Source organism: Limanda limanda, chromosome 18 (assembly GCF_963576545.1).
Source record: "Limanda limanda chromosome 18, fLimLim1.1, whole genome shotgun sequence".
Taxonomy (NCBI): domain Eukaryota; kingdom Metazoa; phylum Chordata; class Actinopteri; order Pleuronectiformes; family Pleuronectidae; genus Limanda; species Limanda limanda.
This window is the reverse complement of record NC_083653.1, coordinates 18146000-18163335: the sequence shown is the minus strand read 5'-3', so window position 1 is coordinate 18163335 and position 17336 is coordinate 18146000. Positions and strand designations below refer to the sequence as shown.

Here is a 17336-nt window from a genome sequence, read left to right as displayed (position 1 = left end):
TGAAACCCGATTTCTGGCGTTGTCTGGTTTCAATCGAAGATCCATGTCATGTAACTCCACAAATCTAGATTTCTTGTGTCCGACTGAAGTCGGATAACCACCCCCAGATAAGTAGATCGGATCTGGCTGTATATCGGACAACGCGCGCATGTAACTCTGGAAGCTAGACAACAACTGGAGAAGACGTCTTTGCGCATGCTTGAGATCCTGCCCCCCCTCCCTCCCTGGCCGTGACCCGGAAGTCGACACGTAGATAAAATGTCGCTGCCCGGTGCCGGCCGGCACTCGCCATTACCATTCTAATCAAATGCGCCGTTCGCATTCGCAGTACTCCTAGAGTAAACATGCACAGCATCATGTAGAGGGACGTAGCTTCACCTTGCTCTCCGTTCGTCATCTTTCTCGCATGCTGAGTTGAAGGCTGTTGTTGTTTTTGTGTTGCTAGTGGTGACGAGGTCAAGCGGAAATGGAAGGATCACCACTAGCTGTAATGAAAACAGCGCCACCTATCGTAGCGGGGTATGAAATGCTTTCGGACAAGAGTCGGATTTCTCAGTGCCATGTACCCTGAGATAGAGCAGTTAACCCCCCATGGATAGAGAAACCCGATTTCGGCCGAAATCGGGTTTCTGCCATCATGTAAACGTAGTGACTGACACAAACGGGCCAAACGGTGCTCAGTCTGGTGTAGCTCAGCGGACAGCATGTGACACAGACAATGACAGGGTGAACTTTCTCATTTCCAGAGGCTGATTTTCGCTTAAGCTGGATGTCGCTGTGTCATCAAACGTTTCTCTGGAGTCACTGACCATCAGACAGAGTTACATGTCGCTGTACAGCTTGTCACGTTAGGTCACTAGTCAGTTGCCACATTCTTGAAAAGACAGCCTGTTGGGTTTTTCAGGTTTGAAGCCATTTTTAGCACAGACCTTGTGTGTGTCATTCTCTCTCTTCCACTCTGACAGTAAATGTCCTGTGGAATAACGAGTGAAGCTGATATTGGCCTGCATCAGTTTTTGTGAATATGATGTTGGATATGTGTCCATATTAAAGCATTTAACTTGAAAGGTAGGGTTGGTAATTTGTTCCCGAAGCATTTTTTAATCTTATTTGACAGCGATCAATAAATAAAGTTGTCTGAAAAAAATAAGCCAGTGTCTGTGCTCCTCACAGTAATGGTTTTAATAAGCACTGTGAGCGAGTCACAGAAATGTTGTCTTTTAGCAGTTGTCAGTGCATCTTAATGTGTTTTGGGGCCTAGCTTTGAGGAGAGGGCCGATGAGAAGGGGCAAGATGTATGTGGCTGCTGTAGCCTGCTTTTCCAGCATTGCCAACCCTAACCTTAACTCAACATAATGCAGAAAAGGAGTTTGAGTAATTTAGAAATTGGGAAAATACATAAATAGATTAAGCTCAAAGCGCAAGATGGTTTGTACTAAGATAATTTTCATTTGTAGTGCCTTTCCCAGGGACAGGTGAAGGGGAAAAAAATAAAACGTATTGTCTCCATTGCAAATGGACCACCAACATTCTGATCTACAGTATATGTGCAATAAAGAATACTGCTGATATAACGTTATCAAAATATTTGTACTCCCTAAAGTCAGCATTAGGGACGTTACGATACCTACAATTTTGTGGTCGATACGATACCAGGAAATGTGCACCATTCTCGATACCCATCGAATAGCACGGTAAAAACCCAATAGCAAAACAATGAATCCTATGTACTATAACACGCACTCCTTTATAAACACAAAGCCAATCCCAAGCACTGCACGGGTCCCAGGAACCTCTGACCTGGTCTCCACCGTCCACGTGCAAAGTGAGCGCAGGTGAGCGTGGGGGGGTGGGCATGTGGGAGAGCAATACGGCAAGCTAATGATTAGATGAACTGTCATGGTTTGTTACATGCCTGTGAATAAAACAAATTTCAAAGGCAAAGTCGATTCTCTATGCTAACAAATCAAGCTCAGTGGCAGCACAAGGTCAAAATACACACTTATAATACATCATTTAGTGAGTATAGATAGGAATTATGAATTAAACTCTACTTGGTCTTGCATGGGCCCTATGTTTGACAACATATCCAAGAGGCAGGACACGATTAAGGAAGGAACAGTAGAGACAGAGAAGAAAGGAGACACAAGGACAAAAACAGCCAGGCTTTGCCAAGAACAGTGTGCTCCCCCCATGTCCTCCTCTCTTCATCATCCATTCCCCCTCTCCTCTGGTGAGGGATCACTAGGGGAAATCCAAACACTGCAGGAATGTTATCATTGTATTGCATTAGCAGCATTCCCCAGCTCATTTAATAGACTACAGACCCCTCTGCTGCATAGGGCGCCTGTGTTTGTTTCACTACTCATCTGTGTGTGCGTGTGTGACTGCGTGTGCACGCAATGCACTTAGAAATTCCTGTCTGTCTGTTTACTTGTGTGCAATTTCTCTATCTTGTTTATGCATATTTCTGTGTGTAATTAACCATTTAAAGGAGCAAGTTAAATAGGATTCCAACAAAGATGAAGATCACAAACTATTAAAGAGGCTAAAGAAGATAAACCTAGACATACATTTGCATGAACATGGCCGCTGGCTGGCAGCTCGCACCGGTTTGTCACAGCAGAGTGTTCAGCTCCTTTTTTGGCAAAAATCTGAAGCCACAGCTGAGAAAGTCTCTCATTGTAATGGTCAGCAATTATCAGGGAAGGGAAAGTTGGCAGTTGTTGTTGATATTGTAAAAGAGGGTTTGAGAAACACAATGGGAGAGTGTGAAAGTGACTTAATAGACTAACAAGTGAGAAATGTGAAACATTAAAATAGACAGGGTAACAATCGTAGCTGTTTAAATCTTTACTATCAACATCATTTGTCAAGTTCATTGTGTTGCTCACTCATATTTTGGTTTAAATGGCAGATTAGTGCCTATGTGATTGTGGGGAAGGAGTTTGAAAGTGCAGTGCTTCATTTTCCAGTTTAAAATGAAATCATTCCTCTATCTTCTTCTTTCCTCACTCCTTTTCATTCTTTCCTTATTCCAACCAAACCCATTATTTTCCTTCTTTTCTATTTGCTTCTCATTTTCCTTTCCTTACATACAAATTTCTCTCTTCTTATATGCAGTTAAATGTTTTCTTCATTTTAGATTTCTTCCATTTTGGTCTACTTCTGCTTTATCTTCTCAGATGGGATGTATTCACACCATCATTTAGATCACCTATAGATAAATAGATTATGTAAGGATTGTTATGAGCAGAGACATCTTCCACTTATTCTGTTATCGATGAATCTACAATAAGACTTTTTCAAAGAGGGACAAATGCTTTTATATTGAAATATTGTCTAAATTATAACTTTTTCAACTGTTGCTTGAACTGCGTGATTATTGTTAATTCAAACATGAATTATCACATTGCAGTTCTTGTCATTTTAACTTTTTCCTACATTCAAGGATATGACATTAAACCTATTTGTCTGTTTTTAACATGCTTCACATTCTTTTACTGTCTTTGCTGTCACACAAATGATTAATACTGTGGTTTTTTGTTAACACTTCAACCTTTTTGTCCTTGGTGCAGGTTGCAGTCGTAAAAGTGAGAAACACTGACAAGGTATTCGCTATGAAGATTCTCAACAAGTGGGAGATGCTGAAGCGAGCTGAGGTGAGTGTCACCCGCTGAAGTTTTTCCAAACCTCTGTTGTGGATTTGCTTCTGACAGATACTGGGCCAGTGCAGCAGTATAGGAGAGATATTTAAAGTAAATAGTCATATGGATTTATGATTTATAAAAAAAAGTCTCAAACAAAACTACAACCCCGGATTATCAACCTTCAAATCAGGCCCTGGTTGATAGATGTTTGCAGAACATGTCAGTGCCTGAGCTGCACAAGCTGTTGATGCATGTTTTTCACATCGACCTCTTCCTGACAGTCTGACATTCCTGTTGGTCCCCCGGGTCTTCAATCTTCATGCCTCACACGTCACGGGCCAAAACTGGTCCCTGCTGTGCATGTGCAAACGCCTGGATAAGGGAACAGATGCAGAGACATACTGTAAATGTACTGTAAGCGGTGCATACAATGAGCATGTAACCACGCTTGTAGACTGTTAAATGCTTACACATCAAAACCATTGGGGATATTTGACATATTGACATTCTTTCCCTGCGGGTATAAGATCAGGTTTCATTTTGCATGGGGTGTTTACTTTTGTTCTCAAGTGAGTATTCATTCATAGGAAAATATTCTAAAATTTGATTTACTCTGAAAACCTGACTTGACCCTGTTCAGCTGATCTGTAATCAGATGTCTCCTCTATCTAGCTCTGTGCTTTTTGAACTAGGGGGTTGAAATATTTTTGCCTGAGGAGTTTTCTCTTCTTTCATTATAATTTTTTTGTGGTCAGCACATTTGGACTGATGGAGCAGTGAGAGGTCAGGGTTCCTTCTGAGACATCACATGTTTTGTTTTCTGTTTGTACATGTGATTGATTTTTACAAAACAACCTCCTTCTAAGCTGTGGAGATCGACTTATTTAAAAAAATGTATCGATTTATAGCGAACATAAGGATCCACCAGTGCAAGCAATGATCTCTCCTTTTTACTAGGTGCATTCCAGTCTAGTTTTTTCCGCATGTCTCATTATTGTGTCAATCCGCTTTTGTTATAGCCTTTTAAGAAACCAATTTACTTGATGCATGACAAAAAAACAGGTTTCTGTAGTTAAGAGTTTTGAAAGGTTGTTGCAGAATGCTGACACACTTAGACATCTTACAAGACGAAAACCGTCCTGTCAAAGAGCACCAAGCTAAAAGGTTTGAAGGCGTCCATGTTGAACTGTCCTTGAGCTAAGACACAGAATCCTTGTGAATTCCAAGTATGCAGTTCTGTAGAAGTTCCTGACCTCTGACCTCCTAATGGACGGGGCCAGATGTGTGACATAGTATATTACACTTGTACACGCAACAGAGAGCGTGGGCTCCAGGATTGTGCGACATTGATGGAAAATAATCCTGTTTTCATTTGTTCTGTTGTAGTAAGATAATAAACTGTATGTTACTCAAAAACCAACATTAAAGCTGATTTAAATGATAAAAGTATTGCAGAGTAAACATCGAAACATACAAAATTATCTCTGAAAGAAGTTTAAACTGTTTAGATGCCATTCCTCATGATGCCATTTAATGTGTTGTGCAATTCTTCTGCCAATTGTTAATTTTTCTAAATCTTCCTTCAGACGGCCTGTTTCCGGGAGGAGCGTGATGTGTTGGTAAACGGAGACTGCCAGTGGATCACCACCCTGCACTACGCCTTCCAGGATGACAATAATTTGGTAAAATGCGTTCTCTTTCTCACGTATTGATCGATTTATTGTGAACTTAAGGATCAGATGTGTCAGATTACTTTGGAGTTTTACTATCACTTACAAACAAATTTGAGTGCTTTCCAAAGAAACCCCTACAGTTTATTTCTGAGTAGCTCCACTCGTATCTTTCATCGTTTTTAGATCACATTACTTCCTCTCTAAAATGCCTAATGCCCTACCTGACATTGACTAGCACATTCAAATCCGACCACAAAACACAACATGACTTAGCATTGTAGGAAACTATGCAACAGAAGTCGACGCGGCCTAAAAACACTTACATAAAAGCCTTTGCAGCGAGGTGACTGGTTGTGAGCCAAACTCCTCTTGACTTCCACTGACTTGGAGTCAAGATTAGTCCTCTCCCTCTAAGTAGACTATGTGCCCTCTCTCTTTGACCCCGAGCCCAAATGCCAGGACTGCTTGTCATTCCATATCCCACATTCTCACAACAAATGCTTTACCATGGACACTCCCCAAAGCTTTTAAAAATATACTCCAGTGCCCTACCAGTCGTCTATTTTTAGGAAAACCCTCAAAAGTAAAGAACCCTTTAGGCACTCTCTGCCTCTGTGCCCCTCTGTAATAATGATACTGTGAGAAAAAAGGGAATGGAGCGATGGCAGAGGGAGGGGGAAACAAGAGTGCCATATTTAGACCACTTTGTGTGTGTTTCGTTTCCTTCATGAACCAATTAAGACCTAAGTCGCCAAACAAAAATGCTTTCTAAAACCTAAGCAGTGTTTGAATACAACCACACAAAACTGGTTTTCTGAAGAGCTGACAGAATTTCTAACATTTACAAAACTGGAATTTCTCAGCCTCTGAAGCAGATAGACAAAATACAACTAACATTTAATGGCTAAAACATTTGGTTTCATTGTAAATCACTGCCTTTTTCAAACTTCCTACTTCCTACTACTGTCTCTCACTGACTGAGCCTTGATCAGCAGGTTAGCAGGTACATTGTACCTCATTAGGATCATCAGCCATTGTCTGAAAAACAATATATTTTAATTTCTGATTAATTCATGACCTTACTGTGCTGCTCCTGTGTTTCTGTTTCACATGTCCTGACTGTTCGTCTGCCTCTTTGTCTCTCTAGTATCTGGTCATGGACTACTATGTGGGTGGTGACCTGTTGACTCTGCTCAGTAAGTTTGAGGACAGACTGCCGGAGGAGATGGCCAAGTTCTACCTGGCGGAGATGGTGCTCGCCATTGACTCAGTTCACCAGCTTCACTACGTCCACAGGTGAGAAGCCGGCAGGGTTTGGCTGCATATTTGAGGCTACAAACGTGTCAGAGAAATTATTTTCTGACAGAACTGGATTAAGTAATAAGTCTTGTTGATAGATCAGTGTATTTACATTATTACTGCTCTTTTGGCAAGTTCCCAGCTGTGGGGAGCCACTGCAGTTTAATGAAAACAGGGAAGGGTGTGTGTTTGCACGAGTCTGTGTTCATTCATCAATGAAGGTAGAAGGTACCACTGACTAATTACAGTGTATATTAGTTTGTGTTCCTGTGTGTGTTATTATTTCACTCTTGAAACTTGACATTTGAGGTTGTGGGAATGTGTGTTTGTGAAGCAGGTTTTCAGTGTTTTAGAAAATAGCAGTTGTACTCTTGTGTAATGTTTTTGTGTAGCTGTCATGTCTGCTGTTATTGCTCATTTCACCTACACGACCTTGTTTCCAGTTACAGACACGTCAGTTGTTTTTTTCTTATTCTTCTGAATTTAAAAACAAACTTAAAAAAAAACCTAACAACCTTCTCTAACGATGAAGCTTAAATCATTTTTCAGCCAATAGAAAATGCTCTTGGGAGCAGGAAACAAGGCTGTACCAGATAGGAAGAGGACATATCGGCCTGTTGACATAAATACAGTCTTGCTTTCAGCAGAGACTTATCACAGAAACTTTGCACGAGAAGCAAGGGAAGTATGGCCAAATGAGGAAAGATGGGAGGTGTGCAGAAAAGTCAGGGAGGGTCAGAGAAAGATAAAGGACAGAAGGGAGAAGATTGGTGGGATAACATCGATGGGTGTGTCTGTCGTGGGACTGGTCTCTGCAAAGTGAGACAGAAAGAGAGGACGACAGTGATGGAAAGATGTATGTATAAATGTATAAGTAAAGAAAGGGAATGAATGAGAAGAGAGTGGGGAGCCACTAATTGCATGGTGTTATCTGGAGGCCGTGGGTGGGGGTTGGCAGCCGAGACGGAGAAGTGGATGGAAGGAAAAAAGGACAGGGAGGAGGGGACGGCACCGTTTCTCTTTGAGTCCCCTCGTGGATGCTTTGGGACAGTAATGATGGGGTATGGTGCGTGGGTGGGGGTGTGGTGCTTCTACCTCCCCCCAAAGTACCAACCCCCCAACTCCTCCTTTGCTCTCACTTACTTGTGGGAGATTTGTGCGCTCGCTTTGTAGAGGGTGGAGACGGCCAGGTCCCCTGAGGAGGGTGTGTCCTGCTGACTCCTACTGTCTGTTGAGTGTGTGTGTGTGTTTGGGTGTACGTGATTGAGGGTGTGTGTTTATCTTAGTGATGATGTGTGTTTAGTGTGTTTCCTAATCCTTATGACTGAGTCAAAGGACAATGTGTTAACCCTATAATTCAAAGTCTTTAATGTCCATTAAACACAAAAAACATCCCTCCCATCCGACCAGCCCACTCTGATGGTTCACTTTCAAACACGAATAATTAGGCCCCTATTAGTAAATAATAATGGTCAGGTTGTGGCTGTACTGCAGGACAATAGTTGCCAGATTTTTCTCCTGGGACATTCTTCGGTGGCCGGCGTTTGCCAGTTTCTCCTGGGAAAAATATTTAAGGTCCCACTTTCATGTGACTAAATGTCAGGTGCTTATCCAGATGGCAAAACGTGATATTTGATTCCAGTCCATGAAAAGCAACATTGACCAAAATACAAGACAAAGGTGTTTATTAGACCAGCCATGCTTTTCCAACACCATTTTTGGAAGATTACTATACTTTATACTATACTAATAATTTATACATCACTTCTGCAAAAATTGTTGTAAAGTAAAATACATTACAAATTCAATTTGGTACAGATATTAATTCATTAGGACTTGAGGATGAACAGATTTGGTTTTGGTAGCCAATGGTATGTTTATGTTTTCCTTGTTTCACTTATTTTATTCATCATCATACTCACACCCCTCAATTAGGGGAGCGTTCAGAATTAACTGTTCATCATTCCGCTGTGATGCCTTAATTCCTGGCAGTTTGACAGATGTGTCACTGGTGTGTTCGTCGTCTAGAAAAGACTGGGGACTTTTATTTAGTAATTAAAACTGTATTTCTTTGTGGCAGCAAAGCACGTTAGAATAGCCATGGGAAACTCCTTTGGTTAAACTGGGCTAGTTACACACTATTGGTGACGACTAACTCTAACAGACTTGGCATGAACAGACGTGAAGAAACTCACTAGCTTAGCAACATTGAAAGCTGCCAACAAGTAGTATCTGCTCCTTAAATAGTACAAATAAAATAGATAACAATATGTGAAATAATAAAATAGAATGGTTGTTTATTTCACTTTATGTTGTGTGTCTGTGTATGGAGTAAAAGTTGTACTGGAAATGTGGAAAACTGATCGATTTCTAACATGGCCTTATACAAGCATATTCATAGATATTTATAACTACATCAGCATAAACAGCACAATACAATTTCTCATTTTACCATGAAAAACTACCATGATATCAATCATTTTCAACATTTTAATGTTTGTGCTACAATCCTAATTACCCTGTGATCGTTATTATGGCATTGTAGTGCACCCGGTGTGTGCTTTTCCTTTTTTTTGTGGAGAAGCTGACCTTGGCACATTGTCGGCTCAATTTAGAAACAGTATCTGCATCTCTGTTGAAGCCGATGAAGTTGAGAAGAGCCCAGATGAATGAAATGATGAGCAAAGAGCGCCGAGGTCAACCTTCTGTCCCCTTCAGCTGAGTCCCTTGAGAGGCTAAGTGTGCTGGAGTCAGACGCACAGGGGAGACTGTGTGTGTCGGTGTGTGTGTATGGTTGAGTGTGTTCATTTATTCAGTGGTCAGTGATCTGCGTGGCCTCCCAGGGGGGCCTGAGAAACGTTTCAATAGGCCAACTCAGCATGGCTTTGTGCTGCCTAGCACCGCATCTGTCTGCCGTGTGAGTGTGTGTGTCTGTGTGTGTGTGTCTGAGAGACACTTTTTGAGATTGGGGGAGTCCGATAGTGAGTGGAGAGGGGGGGTTGGGACAGAAGTGTGTGGAGGTGAGTTGTTGTGACCATAAAGAGAGGAAGACGGATAAGAACACAAACGTACAAATACAATATGATGTTATGTGAGGGTGTGGCAGTTAGCATCTGAGTGGGGTCTATCTACTGTAGAGTAGTTTGTGTGTGATAATGCATGTGTGTGTATATTTGTGCAGTGATGTGTGTTTTCCTATTGACTGCAGCCATTGTGTGTTTTATTGATCTGGACCATGTGTCTCTTCACAGCCCAGTGATCTAAGCTACAACAAGACTCTTTCACACACACACATATTTATATATATATATATATATACAGAGATATACACACACTCAAACCATTATTTATCACAGAACTTCATTCACATTTTTCATACGTCTGACTTCTTGGATGTTAGAGGTATCCTTCAGTTTAAGGACATTTTTAGATTGTTGGTGTGTGTGTGTGTGTGAGAGACCGTATTAAGTGATGTCAGAAGTTGCACAGGCAGCAGTTCTTTCAACCATTAGTTAGCAATCACTGCTAGAAGCATGTGGGCATGCCTTGTCTGTGCAGTTTCCAGTGTTGCTGCAGGCTTGTGTGTGTGTGTGTGTGTGTGTGTGTGTGTGTGTGTGTGTGTGTGTGTGTGTGTGTGTGTGTGTGTGTGTGTGTGTGTGTGTGTGTGTGTGTGTGTGTGTGTGTGTGTGTGTGTGTGTGTGTGTGTGTGTGTGTGTGTGTGTGTGTGTGTGTGTGTGTGTGTGTGTGTGTTGGGAGGTGGCGTCCAGATGGCCCTCACAGATGGATGCTGTGGTCTTAAAAGAGATTACCTCCCTCTATTCTAGTCTCTGTGTTGCTCCTTAAGACCACAGGAGCCCTGTGACACAGTAGCCCAGTTAGCTACACTAACTAGCCTAGCGTTGCATTGCGACCTTTCTCTGTGTGTTGATGGAGGCTAAATGTCTAACCCTTAGTTTCCTGTGGTGCTAGCTGGCAGCTTTTACGTGGTTGACCATCCGTAGGCTTGTCGTTTTGACTTTTGGGATCTGAGAGAGAGGATGTTAGTAACAGAGAAAGGGGGTAGAAAAGAGGGGACAGGCCATGCAAGGGCTTAGTATTAAAGGACTAACCATTAGCAGCAGCCCACTCCCTTACTCTCCATCATGCTGTTCGTCTGCCACTCATATGTAAGTCACGGCAAGGGTCAACTTGCATTGTCTGCTCTTTGGCAGACCAGACGTCTTCAGAGCAGATTAAGGCCTTCAAGCAACCGAGGCACCTGTATGTGAACATGCACACACACACACACATACAGGTACACGTGCTGCCTCTAAAGTGTTACGGGCGTCACTCATGATTTGTGAGGACCCATTCTGTCAAAGTGATTCAGATTCGTTGTGCACAGGTCGTGTGCCTGTCAGGGTCATAGATCGCCCCACTCATGATCACTCATCACTCTGTGAAGCGCAGACGTATGTATTTCAGAAATTTGAAAATGTATACACAGCTCAATAACTGAAATTATTGCTGTGAAAGTTGAAACGTATTATAAAACAAACAAATATATCTTATTAGATGGATTTAGATTTATTTGAGCACATGCCTTATTACTTGTTTAAAGCATAGAGCACGATGTTACATTTTTTGGGGAGGGGGGAGTAAGGGAGTAAAAAACTACAGATACCAATGTATCGGCTTATATATGTAATAACAAACAAATGGCAGTGATCACCAGTATATATCATTATGACAGATAACTGTTATTGAGGCTTGATATTTTACATTTAAACTATAAAATGAAAAGAAAACACAAATACAACCAAATATATAGAATGTGAATTAAGTAGATACTTTTTTTAATGTAAAGCATTAACATAAATGCAGATATTTCCTGCTAGTTTAATTCTGTAAAATCAAAGTTTTCATACTAGTGCATATCGACAAATATAAACACCAATACCCTTGTCTGTGAAAAGCTCATATTCGCCAATTTTCGTGCTGGCCATTACTCTTAAGATTTGCCATTTAAGCAGAATGTTGTTAAACAGGGCAAACATCTCCTTTAAAAAGGTAAAGAAGATTCCAGAGCTGCTATTTATAACATTTTACAGGTACAAGCCAACAGCCACAAATTTTTTGTCCTAATGCTCAAGCCTGACTTCATGTCTAGGGTTAGCGTTGTTAGAGTTAAGGTGAAGGTTCCAGTAGAGCGGTGTTTGATCCAAGGGAAATGTCCTTTTAGAGACATTAATATTGTATCTGAGGAATCTCAATCCCCTCATCTCTAAGTTTTATGCTCTGACCTTGAGTCTAGGTCCCGTCAGTTGTTTATGTGTTTGTGTCTGCCAAGTCCATGTAACCCCACATTGTTTGTGTGAATGTATGCTCTTGGGTACAGTATGTGGTTTTGATCTAGAAGGCTATATGCAGTTTGGAAAGTGATGTCCAATCTGGAACTCATCAGTGAGCAGTCAAGCTCTTTAAAAATACTTCTAAGTAACCCACGATGCAAACAGAGATTGGGTGAAAGTGAGTGTCAATTTATATACAGTTGAAATAAACTGACACTTTTTTGGAGCCCAACTTTTATGTGTCTGCACGCGTCACATATGTGCAGTTGTTACTTCAATCCATGGTTTTATAGGTTGGTGATTTGGTGGTGTCTCTGAAGCACAGAGATAGTCAGCCCACCCTTGCTCAAGCCCCATGAGATAGGACTTTTAACACTTTGGCAAACTGACAGGGGCTTCACATCTGGCTTTGAACAAATCTCTTGCTGTAGACACAAACATCAAAAGCAGCTACAAACCCAACTTATGTCAGTACTATAAATGTCTTTATTAAGTAGTTTAGAGCGGATTTAAGAAAAATGTTATGTGGAATATGGGAATTTCTTGAGCGTTAGCAGAAGGACTTGAAAGCAATATATAGATTGTTTTGCCAGGCAACAATATTACCTTAGTTATTGTCTGTTAGGAGACACTGGATTTTGTTGAGTGCAACTTGAGAACTTATTTTTAATGTGCTAACCTTAGAAGGCCATGTCTCTGTTTTTATGTTCTTGTGTTATTCTATAAACCTTTCAAATTGTCAACGAGAGATGTTCCGACACCCAAACCGACCTCGGAAATGCCTCTGATACTGCTGAAAAGGCAGAGTTTGTCATTGGCGAGTACCCGAATCTCTTTACCGATCCGATACCACGTCTTTTAACTATATTAGCTTCACCTACATAGAAGTACAAGTTCCTTTTCCTGGAGTCCAATTTGTCTTTGCTGCCTCAAAACAGCAGTTGCGCTGCACTCTATGGCAAATACTGTTTTTCGAGCATCAAAGAAGAAGTAGAAGTGATTTCCAGCAATTTGGTGATATTTCATGTCAAACCTGGTATCCGAACATCTTTGCAGTCATTAGTTGGTTTGTTTGTCCATGAGTTAGGGTTAGGGAGCGAGGGGCTGTGCTCTTGTGTTGGACATCAGATTTATTATTTTAAGCAGAAGTTTGCTTATATCACTGGACAGAAATAGCACCAGCTCAGTTCTGTAACCTGTTACATCAGCAACTGTTTAGCTGACTTATGATTTACACAGCATCCCCTTAGCCAGTGTGTGTGGGACTGGGAGTTGCTCCATTACGTTGGTGCGTCTCTTTGTGTTTGTGTGTCTGTGTGTGTTTTAACACGACTACAAAGTGTTTTTTTTATGTGCCCTCTATATTATATATTGAGGCATATCGTGGTTCAATGTGTTGATACGTGGTTCAATGTGTTGATACGAGGGCACAGACAGGGTCTGCCCTAAGGGGAAACCACTGGAATGGTCAGACAAGGACAATACTATATTTAGCCATGATGTTGGATACAGTGATGTCTCTGTCATAGTCAGGTCAACAATCACCAGGGTTATTTAGTATGTTTTTACAATTATTAATAATGTGGATTCCAACTAAATATAAACAAAGATCAATAAATATTAAGACTGACAGGAAAAGGTAACAGATGAAACAAAGGGGAAATTACTTAACTTCTACTGGAATTACTGCAGAAAAGGCTGGATTAGACCATACCTGGCAATAGGGCCAGACTGTCGGCGACCACCTGTTTGAGGTGCTGGAAGATGTCCTCCACATTATCCTAATAGTTTGTTGAGACTTAGAAATTAAAGCTGCATCCTACAGGAATTAAGCAACTGTTTCAGAAAGTTGAGAATGTGAATGAATATTCCCTATAGCTTCAACAATTATTTAACTGGATTTTTTAACTATATATTTTATTAATTTTCCTATTTAACAAACTCATTAAACCGGATGTCATGTTAACAATGACAACAATTATTGTATTTGCTTTATCATTACTATTTTCAAGCAACAATAATTTCTCAGACGGAGGATTTGTTGTTTTTCCGTTTTGTCTGATATTTAACTCAGTATATTTCTGTATTGAACTGTGAGTTAGGCAAACAAGACATTGAGGCTGTTTTTAGACACGAACTCCAGAAAAATGTGTGGACAATGGGTTCTCGAGTTTCATTTATGAAAAACGTATCAAGAGATTCTCCGCTCAGACACGTTCACAAGAATATGAAAATCTCCAGAGTGTTCAGGTGAGCAGTGGTGCAGGAGGCAAGACATAACATATTCACTCTGCTGCGGATATCAAGTGTTTTCATTTACCCGCATCAACACCACTGTTGGCCCTTATCAACTCTTCAAGCTCTTCAATCCCGTTGTCTTTCCAAGTTGACATTTTTGTCTGCGTTTTCTTTTTAAGTTTTTGTTGTTGTTATCAACCTGCCCAATCGCTCACGGTGAATCCTCTGGATAATCTCCTGCTGTATTCACACATGGGCTCATTCAGACATCACCCTGAGCCTAGGGGAAGTGTGCTCAGTATTTTGAATCGGTGTGACATTTAACAAACCAAACCAACTATTAATGAGGAAAATTACTTTTTGGTCGTATCCCTCGTGGCCACCAAATCCTACTCCATTTGTGCATGGTTAATACATCTTCCAGCCAATCTAATGTCCCTGTTCCACTTTGAAAAAACCTTGTAAACTGGTTATGTGGTGGAAATAGCTGAATACTGGGATTTTCCAGCGGGTTGTTGCTGGTAATAGGCAAACTTCTGGTAACTGGAAACAAGCCACGGTCTGTATCTAATAATACAAACATATCGTCAGCAGTAGTAATGCAGAACAGATTCAGGTTCACAAGAAAGTCTACTGTGGCCACCGTGACCACATCTATAAAGGAATGTGTTGTCAGTAAACACCCCCCTCCGCCCACCTCCCACCCGGGCCGTCTCTGTTCACAAACACAAATATTATAGGAAAAGGGAACAAGGGAGTGTGTCGGTTTAGGACAGGGTTTTTTCTTTTTTCCCATTTTTGGGGAGTGGGAGTGTGTTTTTGCACTGCATATTTCCTCAAAGAGGGGGCATGTTTGTGTGTGCTTTGAATCTGTGTCTCACACATGAACACACACACACACACACACACATTCTGTATCGCTAATTCCCATAACACAGCTCTCTAGCTATTTCCAACATTGATTATTTCTCTTGGTCAATTTAAAGTTGCTACTGATAAATTGGACGGGGGAAATTACATTTAATTGAATCACAAATATATCTCGGTTATTATTCATCAGCTTCCACAGGTTATGTAAATCAGTTTGAGGATAATTGATGGTGAATTGCATGGTAATATGAGATCAGGCTTGTGCGTGTGTGTTTTGGATGTCCTTAAAGTGTTGTTATGTTTGGAATAGTGTCTTGTTTTCTTCATTTTCCACGTTCTTTTCTGAGGAATCCCTTGCTCAATTTCTTTCTTTCTTTCTTTCTCTCGACTTTCAGGGACATTAAGCCAGACAACATTCTTCTGGATCTGAATGGCCACATCCGCCTGGCAGACTTCGGCTCCTGCCTCAAACTCATGGAGGACGGGACGGTAAGTTTTTACCACACTGCTGCTGATGCCTCCTCCTCTGGTCCAAAGCAAACATACCAGAGCTTTACTGACCTCCTCGTCAACCCCCAGGGGTCTCTCAGGAGGAGTGTGTGTGGTTCAGCTGCTTGGCTGTGCCTGCAGTTTATGATTCAGACAACTCTCCCCCCCAAAAAAACCTTCCTGTCAGAGTTTATATAAAAGATCAATTGAAAGTATGACTATCACACAAGTGCCTGGTTTTCTTCCTACAGTTTTGATACAGTGATGAGGTTATATGACCATTGAAAGAAATAAGTTTAGTGGTTGTTGTGCTCTCCTTGGTTCGGTGTTATAGAATGAAATGTCTGGATTAAAGCTTTGTGTGCTGGGAACAGTGAATCATATTTGTGTATCATCTGCAATAAAGCAACTTCCTGAATAATGGGAAAGTTATTGGCTAATAATGGACGTATGATGGATCCAACTGGGACATCTGCTTTTTCTCTTCCACTGAAAATTCATAACATTCATTGCATTTAGAAATTTACGAATTTAAAGCTTTGATATTTATTCATGATTCGTTGTCAAATTGTCCTTCTCCCCCCCAAAAAAGAACAATTAAATAATGAATTCATCCTGTAGTGGGGGTCTGAAATTGGTTGTTTGCTCTTGCTGGACCGGTGGTATTTATGTTGCATGTTTCCAAGACTTCAGCTTGTAACTCTTCATCATCACTGTAGCATGGATGCTGAACTTTAAATGTCTACTCTATGCTTGCTTGTGTGTGAGATTTTTTTTCATTTGCGACATTCTTGGGATCAGTCATTGACTTAAGTGTTGTTCCTCCACTAGGTCCAGTCCTCCGTGGCGGTGGGGACTCCAGACTACATCTCCCCAGAAATCCTCCAGGCCATGGAGGACGGGAAAGGCAAGTACGGTCCTGAGTGTGACTGGTGGTCCCTGGGCGTCTGCATGTATGAAATGTTGTACGGCGAGACCCCTTTCTATGCAGAGTCCCTGGTGGAAACCTACGGGAAGATCATGAACCACAAGGTAAATGCTCAAGCAAAATACTACACTCGATTCAAACGATGTTTTTTTAAAAGTGAAATGTCTCATCTTCAATTTGTTTATCCGTGAAGGAGCGATTTCAGTTCCCACAGCAGATATCAGATGTGTCAGAGGACGCAAAGGATCTGGTTCGCAGGCTCATTTGCAGTCGAGAGCACAGATTGGGTCAGAATGGCATTGAGGACTTCAAGCATCACCCCTTCTTCACTGGTACATTTTTAGAACACTTTGTCAATACAGCCCCAATTAAAGCTCCTACAATGATATTAAAAGGGTTTTAAATCTGTCTTACTTTATGACCTACAACAGCAAATGAGACAATCAGGGAGAAAATTGGCTTTTTATACAAAACTATCTCAATGTCTGTGGTCGGGATCAGATTCCCTGCAAAGTCAGAGCAACGTTGTAAGACAGTTAGGCTGGGAAAGCCTATGTTTAGGTGAAAGCAGAGGAAACAGAAGTGGGGAAAGCGAGCGTGGCTACTAACTAAAAGCTAGGCGAAAGGCTAACCCGTACAGACCAACGCTCCAGAATCTGTTCCTAATCAACTCAATGTCTCTTACAAACAAGATGGATGAGATCAGACTGAGAGTTATGATACATTACTTCATCACTCTGCATCCTGCAAACAGCTGTGTGTTATGGTGTGGTTTGATAGTCCAGCCGACCTTAAGCCCCTGTACATTGAGTGACTTGGTATTGTCTCTTCCATTTGACAACAATAACAGGAGGGGGTA

General features: G+C 41.2%; 1 protein-coding gene across 5 annotated transcripts in view; it reads left to right on the top strand.

Moving 5' to 3' along the window:
* cdc42bpab (CDC42 binding protein kinase alpha (DMPK-like) b) overlaps positions 1-17336 on the top strand; it is a 73255-nt gene that overhangs the window by 32333 nt on the left and 23586 nt on the right. For all 5 annotated transcript variants that reach the window (XM_061091232.1, XM_061091230.1, XM_061091229.1 and 2 more), the window contains exons 3-8: positions 3579-3662; positions 5237-5332; positions 6471-6619; positions 15456-15549; positions 16381-16581; positions 16671-16809. In XM_061091232.1, the coding sequence (XP_060947215.1) occupies positions 3579-3662; positions 5237-5332; positions 6471-6619; positions 15456-15549; positions 16381-16581; positions 16671-16809 (763 nt within the window). The remainder of the gene's footprint in view (positions 1-3578; positions 3663-5236; positions 5333-6470; positions 6620-15455; positions 15550-16380; positions 16582-16670; positions 16810-17336) is intronic.